The 15,521-nt window shown below is 37.5% G+C and overlaps 1 protein-coding gene across 5 annotated transcripts in view; it reads right to left on the reverse strand.

Annotated features, from left to right (window-relative positions):
• The window catches only part of TRIM36 (tripartite motif containing 36), a 56,248-nt gene that overhangs the window by 13,323 nt on the left and 27,404 nt on the right, over positions 1 to 15,521 (reverse strand). For 3 of the 5 annotated variants that reach the window (XM_054555827.2, XM_054555828.2, XM_054555829.2), the window contains exons 3-5: positions 7,284 to 7,642; positions 4,690 to 4,836; positions 1,373 to 1,468 (exon numbers count right to left, since the gene is read on the reverse strand). In XM_054555827.2, coding sequence (XP_054411802.1) covers positions 1,373 to 1,468; positions 4,690 to 4,836; positions 7,284 to 7,642 — 602 coding nt within the window. The remainder of the gene's footprint in view (positions 1 to 1,372; positions 1,469 to 4,689; positions 4,837 to 7,283; positions 7,643 to 15,521) is intronic. The other 2 variants (XM_024247636.3, XM_024247637.3) reach the window with 1 other exon arrangement.

The following is a 15,521-nucleotide window of genomic DNA, read 5'->3' on the forward strand; positions in this document are numbered from 1 at the left end:
TTGGTCTTTATTTCAGAAGTGAAGGGCAGGAGGCCTGAGAGGACCAACAAACAAAGCTATTAATAAAATGACCAAAGATGCAACACTTGAAGCAACCTACTAAGGTGATCATCTGCCTTGTGTTGAGACAGTCTGTCACTTAATCCAACAAAAATATGAAAAAGAAAACCCCAAACTGCATGGAAAAATGACTGACTTAGGGTGGTGAATCAGTAAAGATCAGGAAAATATAATTAAAAACAAAAGCACTGCTGGTAGTGGTGTTAATTTACGTGATTTCTCAGTAATTTCAACCTATATTGGAAAAAAATTTCTTCAAGTAACAGTGTCATACTAGCTGGGATATTTTTATATTTAATTACTAAAAATCAGGAGTAATGGCTCAACTTTGTTTCAAATGGAGAAGAAAAACAAGTGTACAACAAAGTCAATAAAGAATATCTGGACTTTTAAAACAACCCAATCCAATCCCCTTTTACTATTATTTTAAAAATGCTGTTATCTTTTCTAATTTTTTATTGAAACATAATACACAAATGGAAAAATGTACACGTAAGTATAAAGACTAATGAATCTTTACCCACACACTCAATATAACCAGCATCCAACAGAAAATCCAGATTAGATAAAAGAACATTACCAGTATCCCAGAAGCCTCCACATAATCTTTCCAGACACTAACCTACCCCTCCTCAACTCTAACCACATCATCTAGTTTCACCTTTTTTGGTACTTTTTAGAAATGTAATCACATCGTATGTATTCCTTTGTATATGGCACCTTCCTTTCAACATTATTGCAAGATTAATCTACACTGCTGTGTGCAGCTGCAGATCACTCATTCTTATTGCTATTTTTATTCTACTGTTAATGGGCATGTGGGTAGATCCCACTTTGTGACAATTACAAACAAGGCAGCCACCAACATTCTAATATATGTCTTTTGGGGAACATATATAGGGTATACACTCAGGAATACCGGGAATTTAAAATAAACCTGGCCCAAACTGCATACAGCGCATTTTCCAAAAGTGATCTATTAATTTTTAAAAATATAATAAAAGTAAGTAAAACCTATCATTTCCCTCATGCTACTATTAAATACTTTTGAGATCTTGTTAGTTGCCACAGTCATTTTTTCCCTCTGTGTTCCAATATCATCTAATCACTAAGCTCTATCACAGCAGTGACCACACAACATTATAATTCATTTTTTACATTTGTTTCCATAGCCCCAGAAAAGCAAGGGTGAAATCTAACACAACTTTGTATTCCAAGCTCATATAATACTCTCAGGATTTTATGAACAAATGAATGAATGTCTAGATAAAATAATAATAATTTAAAATATGCAAGCTAGTTTATCACTTACCTCTGTTTCTTTCATTAGCAAGTTTAGTTCAGATATTTGACTCTTCACCTGGCTTTCCTTACCAATAAGGTAATCAATATCCTTTGAAAGCTTTTCCTGTTGAAACATATTCATAACACAAATGGACAAAACGGGAGTTTAGCAAAGACTCTGCAGAATTTTTTTTTTTTAATTACACAGGACTCATCCTCTTCTACAGCCTCTGATAAATAGATAATAAAATCAACTATGGCAATTATCATTATTAACCCAGAGTAAACAGTTAATGGCCTTAGGCACAGAGGGCCAAAGGATGTATGAAAGATTAGAATCAGTTGGAAAAAAGAACAAGGTAATAATGGTTAAATTAGTCAAAACTTTTGAATATAAAAATAGTACATTTTTATTGTTTCACTATCATTCCTAGAGCTCCTGCTCCTAAGGCTTCTAAGTAAATGGAAGAGCAGCAATTCAAATAGTTTTGTCTTCAGATTTTATAATGTACTCTCACAAACACCCACGTGCACACACACACACACACACACCTATACACAATAAGAGTAGCAACAAAGCGACTTCCAAAATAATACTGACAGTCCATCCCAGCCTATTAAATAATTACACAATAATGAAGATACAGTTTTATAAAAATAGGCAATTTCCAGAGCTCATTGAATAATCTGTCTGTAAGGCAGACCTTTTCAAATAAGTATAGTTTCTTTCCCACAGAAATACCATCATAGGTTTTGGTGAGATCCCTGGTCTTGCCCAGAAAACCTACTCTGAAATACACAAAAACCAAAACACAAAAGCCCCGAAACACCACGGGGTAAAAAGTTGTAACAGAAAAATGTATTGAGAATCTAAATAAGAATAATAACATCCAGAAAACGCCTTTCAATCTGTAGCCCTTAAAGGCCAATCTGAGCATTTCAGGCTCAGTTACTACCAATGACTTGAAAAGAAAAGGGTGCTCAACAAGAGGGCACTGTTAAACACCAAACACTATTCCACAGGCTGAGAGGTACGTCTCAGCACCAAGCTGAAAGTAAAATGGCAATTCTGATAATACCATCCCTAACAGGCCTATGTGGAGATCAGAAGTACTAGGTGCAAAGTGGTGGTACTCTTTTTTAACTAGGGTAGCAATAAGATAAATTTGGCCATTTAAATTGAAGTAAGGCTTAGTTGTATGATGGCAGCTTAAATTAGAACTACAAGATAGGAAAAGATAAGTTAGTTGACTCAAAGAGGTAAGGACCAGAGAAGAATAGATGGTAGAATTCAGACGCATGATATAAAAGCACCACACTCTCTGAGTTTTAATGCTCAAAGTATCTGGCCAACTATATGTTTATCTGAGAATAGCTTTTATCTGAGACAGCTCCAGTCATAATAGTCCCCTCAAATCTAGCCAGTTTGTTTTAAAAGACTAGATCAGTTTTAACCAAGGATCAGGATGTCCATTTATTCACAGGTCTCCAAAAAGTATATGTACCACACACTGAAAATAAGCACTCAAGATTAAAATGTAAAAAGACAAGGCCACCTCTAACTCCTATAGATAAATCAGGACCCCAGTTCTTTAGGAACTAATCAGAGGCTAATTTCTCAGGGACTTCAAAACTGCTCAGAAGCTTTCCTCTGGATCAGTGGTTCTCAAACACTATTGTATATCAGAGTCTCCTGAGAGCAAACCAAGAACCCTGAGGAGATGCAGCTGAGTCCAAGGAGGCCCTAGGTTGTAAGGCATGTACCATAGGCTGTAAGGCATGTACCTAAGAAGAGACTGTTGTAAAGAGAAAGAACTCCAGAGACACAAACAGTCTCCCTTACATATTCAGCAGTCCTCATCTTGTGTGTGAGGGAACTGTCCAAGCCCAGGCAAAGAATCACCCTACAGGTTCAAGGAAACAATCCCAGGAGCTTACACAAGGCTGGGAAGAGTGCTTGTTCCCCACCAGCCAGACAAAAAAAAAGAAAAAAAAAAAAATCTCAAAATTCACGGGGCATTGGAAAGAGTACTCAAAGGCTTTTACTTCAATAGTCAGATAAAATCAGCCCTTAGAATTAAATGCTGTTCTGTCCTGCCTCACAAAAGACCCAAACATTTCCAAGTAACTTAATCACATACTCAAAGAAAATAGCATTTGTAGGAATGCAAAACTATCCAATAACTGGCAGCCAATCAAAAATTACCAGGCATGCAAGGTAGCAGAGAAATATAAACTCTAATTAAAAAAAAAAATCAAAACTGACCTAGTAGTGAAACAGATGAGAGAATTAGTAGGCAAGAATAATTATACAATTATACTTGTATTCCGTATGTGCAGAGAAGATAGAGCACAACATAAATATAAAATGCAAAACACAAAACAGTTTGCATATATGCAATTAGACAGAGGCAAAAAATACATACACATATTGTTAAAGAGAGCAAAGAAACAAAATGGGTAGTAGGTACATAGATGATTTCTTTTAAAAATATTGTTTAAAGGGAAAAAGAACAAAACAAAAAGTAGTGTACCGCTGCCTGCTTTGCTGTTGATTACGAAATTTGAAAGTTTTAAACATCATCAATAAAGCTAACACAAAGGAAGTAATTCAGGCTTGTTTTTTTTTTTTTGAGACAGAGTCTCGCTCTGTCGCCCAGGCTGGAGTGCAGTGGCGCCATCTCAGCTCACTGCAAGCTCCGCCTCCTGGGTTCACGGCATTCTCCTGCCTCAGCCTCTTGAGTAGCTGGGAGACTACAGGCGCCCGCCATCATGCCCAGCTAATTTTTTTTTGTATTTTTAGTAGAGATGGGGTTTCACCGTGTTAGCCAGGATGGTCTCGATCTCCTGACCTCGTGATCCTCCCGCCTCGGCCTCCCAAAGAGCTGGGATTACAGGTGTGAGCCACGGAAGTAATTCAGTTTTAAATGGTAAGCGTGCCACCAGAATGAACAAAATACTAATTCTACAGTCAAGAAATAAGAATCAAGTGTCTTAAAACAGCCACAATCCTTTAAAGTATGTCAATCCTACGTATACATCCATTATCATAGACATTGGGCTCATTTGGGTATCATGATGAAGTGTCCTTCATCCTTCTCTCTTCCCTCAGAATTCAGAGCTAATACAACATAGGTGTCAATATATGCTGGGCCTTATCAGTACCACAAATAATTGTTGATCAGAAATACTAACAACCTAATATTAGTAGATCACTAAGTAACACTTTAACTCATTTTAGTACAAAAGAGACCATATAACACACCATAATTTTATAAATGAAAAGTTAAAGGCATAAAGTAAAGTTACAAAGAATCAAAATTCTGTTCCAAAAATAAGTCCTACCTTTAAGGTTTTGTAGGCACTGCTCATAGTGGTTACACGGTGGTTGGCATGATTACCACCCAACTTACATAGATGGCAAACTGGCCTCCTACATAATTCACAGTACATGTTTATTCTCTCTGTTTCATGTTCTGGGCACATTAAAATCTATTGAGTAAAGAATAAAAGTGTGATTAAGGATCTAGGTTTCAAGTAATCTGACCAATTACCAAAATACAAAGATTTGCTTTATAAAATCACTAAATAAAGCCATTTAAGTGAATACGAATGTAAAAAGAAAAATGGTTGATACATCACATGAAAATTCTCTATATCGGAATTACTATTTTTCAACTGAGGGTTCAAATGATTAATATGTAGATGTTGTCTACGGCCATACCCCTCTGAACATGCCCGATCTTGTCATAATATGTAGATGTTATTTCTCCCAAACTTGTTAAGTTAGAGTTTCATTCCTATCAGATTCAAATGGAATGAACACTTAACCAAGTTAGAAAGGCCATCTGACCACACTGATAAGGCAATTCTTAATGATCAAAGTCAATATTTTTAATGAAGTACCATAATAATTTATGAGACTCATGGCCTCAGTAACAGAAATCTGTTGCTAAAAGAGTCTCAGAAAACTTTATAAGCTTCTAGATGTGTTTCCTTTTACAAATTAATTACAAATGCACTGACCAAATTTGGAACTGTTTTTCTGATTTGATTGTCTACCTTTTGATTTACTTTATTTACCTCTATTATCATAGAGGATTAAAAGCTATCAAATAACATAAAATTTTATGTAAAATAACTGTTTTCATTTGAAAGAAAGAGGAGATTCCTTTAAGTTAGTAAGTTAATAAAATCAAAAGTTGTTAAAGATTCCAATAGATTAGATTTTAAGCAATTGTAACTTGTCTGATAACTTATAGACATTTATTTATTTATTTATTTATTTATTTATTTATTTATTTATTTATGAGACGGAGTCTCGCTCTGTTGCCCAGCCTAGAGTGCAATGGTGCGATCTTGGCTCACTGCAACCTCCGCTCACTGCAACCTCCACCTCCTGGGTTCAAGCAATTTTCCTGCCTCAGCTTCCCAAGAAGCTGGGATCACAGGCATGTGCCACCATGCCCAGCTAATTTTGTAACCTATAGACATTTAAAAGGAACAAACAAAAAGTACAATATAGAAAGTCCTAATACCAATATATAGGTTCAGGAGAAAAACAATTGGAAAAGGTTTCAACTTTTTCAGCATGTCCAAGTTTCTACATCCCCAAAGCCATTACATTTAAAATAAAATACAAAGTTTGTCCATCTGCAAGAAATGATCAAAAGAACTCAACGTTATAGGCAAATATTCCATAGCAATAAGGGACACCATTTTGGACACCGTTTTAGAATTTTACTATATTGAGTAGCACTAACTACTTGAAAAAATGAAATGTTTCTCAGTATAACCTATCCGTGTTTCTTTGGTCTTATCAATCTTTTATAGAAACTGTAAGGCTATGCTCAAAATTTCCTTAAATCTTTAATTCACAAAGACCCAAGCCTAATAAAATTCATTTAATCAAAGGTTATTTCATGGTAGAAATCAATTTAATCATTTAAAAGAAATATTAAAATATCAGGTTGAAGTCACAAATTTTTAAAAATTGATGGCCTTGAGCATTTAAAATGAGGGACATAATACAGGATTAAAAGCTATCTGATGAATCTACTGCCAGACTGACACAGTTTGAGAAAGGTCATTCAAAATGTGATAGCATAGCTTGTTTTTGCTTTAATCTACCAATCCTTCACTGTTTAATATAAGAAATAGCTCATAGTTTCAAAAAGACTTTTGAGATTTTTTCCCCCATTTTTTATTACAAATTAAAGGTTTTACACTTAAGAATGCAAGTAGATTTTCATACAGAAGTAACTAAGTTATAAGGAGTAAGAACTTCGAAAAACTCAACCATTGGTTTTTAAAATCTATATACATCAGAAAGAAGTGAAGATATCAAAATATCAGTTTCTTTCCAGGCACACAGCAGGGCAAACAATACATAAACTTCTTTTGAGCAATATTAAAGAAATTACTCAGAATGTTTAAGAAATGCAAATTCTACTTCAGATAACATGTAACCATTATATCACAAGCTACAAAATATTAGGCTGTAATTACTTTTATTCATTGTACAATTTTAGCTAACTAAAACAAAAATATGTTTCGCAGTCAAACCTTTTAAGCAATTATGGATTTATGACACTAAAGCACAAAAAAGCTTTTTAACTTTAACCATTTCAATCTTAAAGAGTATATATGAGATAACCTTTCTGTAATCAGAGTTATCATTACAAACATGCATTTATTGTACTATATCACACTGGATTATAATAGAATAAACCACAATATTGCCCTCCTTTGGTGGGGATGTTTAGCCCCATAGTAAGTAACTCCAGCCAACTAGGCCTTAAGTTCTTATACCTGCTTTTAAAGTTATTTCCTTTCTGTCAAGTTCTAGACTTAATAATTTATTTCATAATATTAAGTACATAAAAGCTTCATAACATTAAGTTAAAATAACATTCTAACTTAATAAAAACTTCACTTACCTTGGGTCTAAAGTTAGTAGTTGGACCAACATACTCATGTTGAGCTTTTATAGTACCCCAAGGATGATGAATTTTGAAGCATTCATTGCAGTAACTTGCACTACAGTCCATGCAGCTTTTTGTGGATTCTTGAGGTGGTGGTTTACAAAGGTCACACATAATGGCTGTGGCTGCCCTAGCTGCCTGACGATATCTTTCCACAATAGTTTCCAAAGTGAAGTTTCGAAACAGACCATTGATTCCTCGTTCTCCAAGATCCACATCATGCTCACAGCCAGGGCAAGGGAAAATAGTTGTCCTCGGGGTCAATGAATTGCGCTTCCAGCCTGTGTAATTATTAAGTCTTTGTTTAGTTACAGCTGTAGGAAAATGATTAGAATGAAGAAAAGAGGAGTCATGTCTTAGAGACATATCTACAAATGTATCACAAAAACAGTGTCCGAAGTGGCTCCATGTGAAATTTGTATTGTGAAAATGTTTTTAAAAATTTTTCCTTAGTATACAAAAGACAAGCCCAAGTTATCAAATCAAATAGTTATCAAATCAAAAAGGAAAATATTCTATAGTAAACCCACATAAAACCCGTATTAAATCAAACATAGATATAAAGATAAAACACATAATACAATACTACATGGGGTTAAGATTTTTTAAAATTCTATAATTCGCATTTATAGTTACTTTTATACACCATATACAAAGGCATTTAAAAGAACAGTCTTTGCTGACTGACAGGAAATGAATCGATACATAAAAGAGCAGGGGTCCCTAGCACAAAGCCCATGAAGAGGCCCAGGCAGATCCATGAACTGTTTGAAACTGTGCACAAAATATTCCATCTACATACATATGCATATTTACTGGTAAAAACCCACAGCTTTTATCAGATTTTCAAAAGAATATGTGATGTGACCACAAAATTTTTAACAACACTACAATAGAAGGTTTCTCACGTAGTATTGTTTTAAGTGGAAAAATTCAGTAGGGAAGATCATTAGTTAACTGAGTGCCATCTACAGAAGAGTGAAAAATTCATTCATAGACCTATAATTTAGTGATTTTTAAGAGGGACCAACCATTTAATATCTTCTTATGACCTGAAACAAAGAATCATTAAGATTACTTAATTCAGGAAGCCAAAAGTTACCCCAAAAACACTATAAATAATTTTACAACATATATAAAACAATGAATGACCTTAAACATGACATTTTTGTTCAGTATTATCCCAATTTTAATAAATCAAGAAACCAGTGCATGACAGTCCTTACCCACTGGTTCACAGGAATCCAGGGCTGTCCATTTACCACAGGTGCATGCATACCACATTCCCCCATTTGTAAATCTGTTCTTTTTTTTTTTTTAAGACGGAGTCTCACTCTGTCACCCAGGCTGGAATGTGATCTCGGCTCACTGCAACCTCCGCCTCCCGGGTTGAAGCAATTCTCTGCCTCAGCCTGCCGAGTAGCTGGGATTACAGGCACCCACCACCACGCCTAGCTAATTTTTATTTTTTTAGTAGAGATGGGGTTTCGCCATCTTGGCCAGGCTGGTCTTGAACTCCTGACCTCGTGATCCACCTGCCTCGGCCTCCCAAAGTGCTGGGATTACAGGTGTGAGCCACTGCGCCCGGCCGTAAATCTGTTCTTAAGAGTATGTAGTCTTAGTTGCCCAAAAAATAACTCCCTTAACATAAACACAAACTTCTTAACCTACACCTTCTTTCATACTACCATGTATCCAATACCAAAAATGAATGGGTGAATTTGGTATACCATATTACAAAAGGTCTTTAAACAGCTACATCAATATACCCTTTGCATATAACTGTCATCACTCAAAAGAATATCTTCAAAGATGTCTGACATGATATCAGTTCAGATAAAATTTAGCAATCAGACCGTAATATTACTTATTGGAAGTGATGTTAATAGCATGCTATATGGCATTGGGCCCCAAAATCTACTTATACAACAAACATGCAGAATATTTTTAATATCTTCATTTAAAGATATTTTAACCTTTACATTTTTAAACATTAATGCATACAAAAAAGCTGCCCCCAAAAATTTGAAAATCCTAAAATATATTCAGGTAATAATTCTAAAAACATGCAATACAATCCAAACTCTTTCACACCACAGCAGGCATATCATGAAATAAGCAGCAAAGCTACTTTTAAATCACATGCCAATGAAAATTTCATTTAGGAAAGAAAACAAGCCAAACAATTCTGGAAATGGTATGGTGCAGTGGTCAAGTTTAAACAAATGGAAATTCATATATAATTGCAGGTTTCCACACATGAAATAGGTGATAAAAATTTAGATAAATAGAAAACTAATCTCAAAAATGTTAAAAAATGAGTTATTTTTGGTTTTATGAAGATTATGACCAATTAAAGTAATGGGATAATGAAAAGTAAATAATGACAACAAAATCAAGCTTTAACATGTATGCTGGTGACACCCAGAATTGGGTCCTCAGAAATTTGGAAAAAAAAAAAAAAAAAGTTTCATCCCTTTTCTGTATACCTCTGCTAATGTGTTTTTACAGTAAAAAAAAAAAAAAAAAGGTGTGAAACACTAAACTTCTTAAATCAGATATTAAATTAAGACACGTAATTTTTCACAACTCATTCAAATAGATATCTTGGCTATCTTTCTAAACAGATCTTGAAAGCTCTTTTTTTTTGAGACGGAGTCTTGCTCTGTTGCCCAGGCTGGACTGCAGTGGCACGATCTCGGCTCACTGCAAGCTCTGCCTCCCAGGTTCACGCCATTCTCCTGCCCCAGCCTCCCGAGTAGCTGGGACTACAGGTGCCCGCCACCACGCCCGGCTAATTTTTTGTATTTTTTAGTAGAGATGGGGTTTCACCATGTTAGCCAGGAGGGTCTCGATCTCCTGACCTCGTGATCCACCAGCATCGGCCTCCCAAAGTGCTGGGATTACAGGCTTGGGCCACCGCGCCCGGCCGAATGCTCTTAAATATTTCTTACAAATGCTAAAGAACTTTTATTTCATCTGTCTTATACTTCTTTCATTGCTTTCATAAAAACAAACAGTAGATGTTCAGAGCAATAAATAAAACGAGAATCTTAGGATATTCTGGGAAGTAATATCCTTAATGAAAAAATCAAGGCAATGGAATTAAGAACAAAATGGAAGAGTCAACTTTCTAATTTCCATGGCTGTGTCATCTGACACAGTAGCCATTAGCCACATGTGACTTTTAAAATTTAATTAAAATTAAATAAAATTTAATATTCACTTATTTGGTTACCATAGCCATATTTCAAATTCTCAAGAGACACATGTAGCTAATGGCTACCATATGATATGACACAGGGTTGCACATTTCCATTATAGTAGAAAGTTCTATTGCATAGTATTGCTCAATTGCATTAGACAATGAAAAAGAAAAATAGAGGGATCATCGCAAACTAGATTGAAGGACTATAACTAGAGGAAGGACTAGATTACAGCTCTGACAGAGCAGCATGTGGAGGCTAGCATTGTGAAATTTTGCTCCAGAACGACTACAGAAATAAGTTAGGAAAGCTGAGAGGACCCACAGACCCCCTGAAGGAAGCAGATTGCTCCTACAGGACCTGGAAGACACCCTAAATACTTCAAGGGCCCAAACTGTGGAAATGGAAAAGGGAGATTGTCTGCCCCCGAACACACCTTCACTGGGGAAACTGAAGGCCTGGAAAACAGGAGATTTTGACCTAAACTGGAGCTGAGTCAATTTAGAGAGCTAAGTGAAATACAAGGGTAGAGGAAGCAGTGGGAAAACCCCTGGAAGCTCACTGGGCCCCCATCAAGTCATTTTTGCCTGACCTCACAAGGGTCCTTCCAGAGAACGGCCAGAGGCTCTGGGAAAAGGCCACAGGGAGAAGGAAACCTCCAGCTGAAGTTTGTAACAATTTGAACTGATGGAGAAGCCTCCTGGCCAGAACTTGGGGGAAGGTGTAAATCTGGTGTGCAGACTCCACAGGCGGGAGAAGGAAAGCCATACTTGCTTTTGCAGCTGGGAGGCGGGTAGACTGGGGCAAGTTCTCAGCCCTGCTCACCCACTGCTTGGAAACAAACTTGGTACTGTTGTTGGGGGCACAGTGGAAGTGGGACTAGCCCTTCGGACTGCGTGGGAGCTGGGTGAGGCCTGTGACTGCCGGCTTTCCCTCACTTTGCTGACAACCTGCATGACACAGCAGAGGTGGCCATCATCCTCCTAGGAACATAACTCCATTGACCTGGAAACCTCATCCCCCAATCCCTGTAGCAGCTGCAGCAAGAGCTGCTCAAGGAGAGTCTGAGCTCAGACACGCCTAGCCCTGCCCCCACCCAGTGGTCTTTCCCTACCTACCCTGGTAACTGAAGACAAAGGGCATATAATCTTGGGAGTTCTAGGGCCCTGCCCACTGCCTGTTCCTCCCCATACCACCACAGTTGATGCTCTCTAGAAAGTGCCACCTCCTGGCAGGAGGCCAACCAGCACAAAAATAGTGCATTAAACCACCAAAGCTAAATAGCCTCAAAGAGTCCATTTCACTGCCTGCCACCTCCATCAGAACAGGTGCTGGTGGTATCCATGGCTGAAAGACCCAAAGATGGTTCACATCACAGGACTCTGGGCAGACAACACCCAATACCAGCCCAGAGCCTAGTATACTTGCTGGGTGGATAGATCCAGAAGAGAGAACAATCACTACAACTCGGCTCCCAGGAAGACACATCCATAGGAAATGGGAAAGAGTACTACATCAAAAACAATCCATGGGACAAAAGGAACTGAATAGCAACCTTGAGCCCTAACATTTCCTCCGACAGAGCCTACCGAAATGAGAAGGAACTAGGAAACCACCTCTGGTAATATGACGAAACAAGGTTAACACCAGCAAAAATCACACTAGCTCACCAGCAAGGGACCCAAACAAGAAGAAATCCTTGATTTACCTGAAAAAGAATCCAGGAGATTACTAAGCTAATTGAGGCGACACCAGAAAAAGGCAAAGCCCAATGTAAGGCAATCCAAAAAACGATACAAGAAGTGAAGGAAGAAATGTTCAAGGAAATAGATAGCATAAATAAAAAACAATGAAAACTTCAGGAAACACTGGACACACTAATAGAAATGCAAAATGCTCTGCAAAGTCTTAGCAACAGAATTGAACAAGTAGAAGAAACAAATTCAGACCTCGAAGACAAAGTCTTCGAACTAACCAAGTCCAACAAAAACAAAGAAGAAAGAATAAGAAAATATGAACAAAGCCTCCAAGAAGCCTAGGATTACGTTAAATGACCCACCCTAAGAATAATCAGTGTTCCTGAGGAAGAAGAGAAATCTAAAAGTTTGGAAAACATATTTGGGGGAATAATCAAGGAAAACTTCCCCAGCTATGCTAGAAACCTAGATATCCAAATACAAAAAGCACAAAGAACACCTGGGAAATTCATCGCAAAAAGATCACTGCCTAGGAACACTGTCGTCAGGTTACCAGTTAAGACGAAGGAAAGAATCTTAAGAGCCGTGACACAAAAGTACCAGGTAACCTAGGGAAAACCTATCAGATTAACAGCAGATTTCTCAGCAGAAACCCTACAGGCTAGAAGGGATTGGGGCCCTATCTTCAGCCTCCTAAAAAAAATTATCAGCCAAGAATTTTATATGCAGCGAAACTAAGCTTCATTTATGAAGGAAAGATAAGAGTCTTTTTCAGACAAACAAATGCTGACAGAAGTCACCACTATCAAGCCTCCTCTAAAAGAACTGCTAAAAGGAGCTCTAAATCTTGAAACAAATCCTGGAAACACATCAAAACAGAACCTCTTTAAAGCATAAAACACACAGGACCTATAAAACAAAAATAAGATTTAAAAATAAATAAATAAATAAATAAGGTATACAGGCAAAAAATAGCACAATGAATGAAATGGTACCTCATATCTCAATACCAACTGAATATAAATGGCTTAAATGCTCCACTTAAAAAAAGACAAAGAATTGCAGAATAAGTAAGAATTCACCAACCAACCATCTGCTGCCTTCAAGAGACTCACCTAACACATAAGGATTCACAAAAACTTAAGGTAAAGGGGTGGAGAAAGACATTTCCATGTGAATGGACACCAAAAGCCAGCAGGAGTAGGTATTCTTATACCAGACAAAAAAAACTTTAAAGCAAACCAGTTTAAAAAGACAAAGAAGGACATTATATAATGATAAAAGGCCTTGTCCAACAGGAAAATATCATAATCCTAAACATATATATACCTAACACAGGGGCTCCCAAATTTATAAAACAATTACTAACAGACCTAAGAAATGAGATAGACAGCAACACAGTAATAGTGGGAGGTGTCAATACACCACTGACAGCCCTACACAGGTCATCAAGACAGAAAGCCAACAAACAAACAATGAATTTTTTTTTCTTTGAGATGGAGTCATGCTCTGTCACCCAGGCTGGAGTGCAGTGGCATGATCTCAGCTCACTGCAATCTCCACCTCGTGGGTTCAAGAGATTCTCCTGCCTCAGCCTCCCGAGTAGCTGGGATTACAGGCGGGTGCCACCAGGCCCGGCTAATTTTTGTACTTTTAGCAGAGACAGGGTTTCACCATGTTGTCCAGTCTGGTCTTGAACTCCTGACCTCAGGTGATCCTCCCACCTTGGCCTCCCAAAGTGCTGGGCCACCATACCTGGCCAGAAACAATGGATTTAAACTATTCCTTGGAACAAATGGACCTAACAGTTACATGCACAACATTCCATCCAACAACCACAGAATATACATTCTATTCAACAGCACATGGAACTTTCTCCAAGATAGACCGTATGAGAGGCCACAAAATGAGCCTCAATAAATTTAAAAATATTGAAATTATATCAAGCACTCTCTCAGACCACAGTGGAATAAAACTGGAAATCAACTCCACAAGGAACCTTCAAAACCATGCAAATACATGGAAATTAAATAACCTGCTCCTGAATGAGCACAGGGTCAAAAAAAAAAAAATGAAATCAAGATGAAATTTAAAAATCCTTCAAGCTGCATGACAATAGTGATACAACCTATCAAAACCTCTGGAACACAGCAAAGGCAGTGCTAAGAGGAAAGTTCACAGCCCTAAACGCCTACATCAAAAAGTCTGAAAGAGCACCAAGAGACAATCTAAGGACACCCCTCTAGAAACCAGAAAAACAAGAACAAACCAAACCCAAACCTAGCAGAAGAAAGGAAATAAGCAAGATCAGAGCAGAACTAAATGAAATGGAAACAAATGAAGAAAAAAAAACCCATAAAAGAGAAATCAAAAAGCTGATTCTTCGAAGATAAATAAAATTGATACACCATTAGCAAAATTAACTAAGAAAAGAAGACAGAAAATCCAAATAAGCTCAATAAGAAATGAATCAGGAGATATTACAACTGACACCACAGAAATACAAAAGATCATTCAAGGCTGCTATGACTACCTTTACGTGCATAAACCAGAAAACCTAGAAGAGACAGATAAATTATTGGAAAGATACAACCTTCTTAGCTTAAATCAGGAAGAATTAGATACCCTGAACAGACTAGTAACAAGCACCAAGATTGAAATGGTAATTTAAAAATTATCAACAAAAAAAGTCCAGGACCAGATGGATTCACATCAGAATTCGACCAGACATTCAAAGAACAATTGGTACTAATCATATTGACACTATTCCATGAGATAGAGAAAGACGAACCCTCCCTAACTCATTCTATGAAGCCAGTATCACCCTAGTACCAAAACCAGGAAAGGACATAACAAAAGAAAACTACAGACCAGGCTGGGTGTGGTGGCTCACAATTGTTATCCCAGCACTTTGGAAGACTGAGGCAGGCAGATCACCTGAGGTCAGGAGTTGGACACCAGCCTGACCAACATGGAAGAAACCTCGTCTCTACTAAAAATACGAAAAAAAATTAGCCAGGCGTGGTGGCGCATGCTTGCAATCCCAGCTACTCAGGAGGCTGAGGCAGGAGAATCACTTGAACCTGGGAGGCAGAGGTTGCGGTGAGCCAAGATCGTGCTGTTGCACTTCAGCCTGGGCAACAAGAGCAAAACACTGTTTAAAAAAATAATTAGCCAGGTGTGGTGGTGTGAACCTGTAATCTCAGCTACTCAGGAGGCTGAGACAGGAGAATCGCTTGAACCAGGGAGGCACAGGTTGCAGTGAGCCGAGATCGCACCACTGCACTCCA

The sequence above is a fragment of the Pongo abelii genome, chromosome 4, assembly GCF_028885655.2.
Source record: "Pongo abelii isolate AG06213 chromosome 4, NHGRI_mPonAbe1-v2.0_pri, whole genome shotgun sequence".
NCBI lineage: Eukaryota > Metazoa > Chordata > Mammalia > Primates > Hominidae > Pongo > Pongo abelii.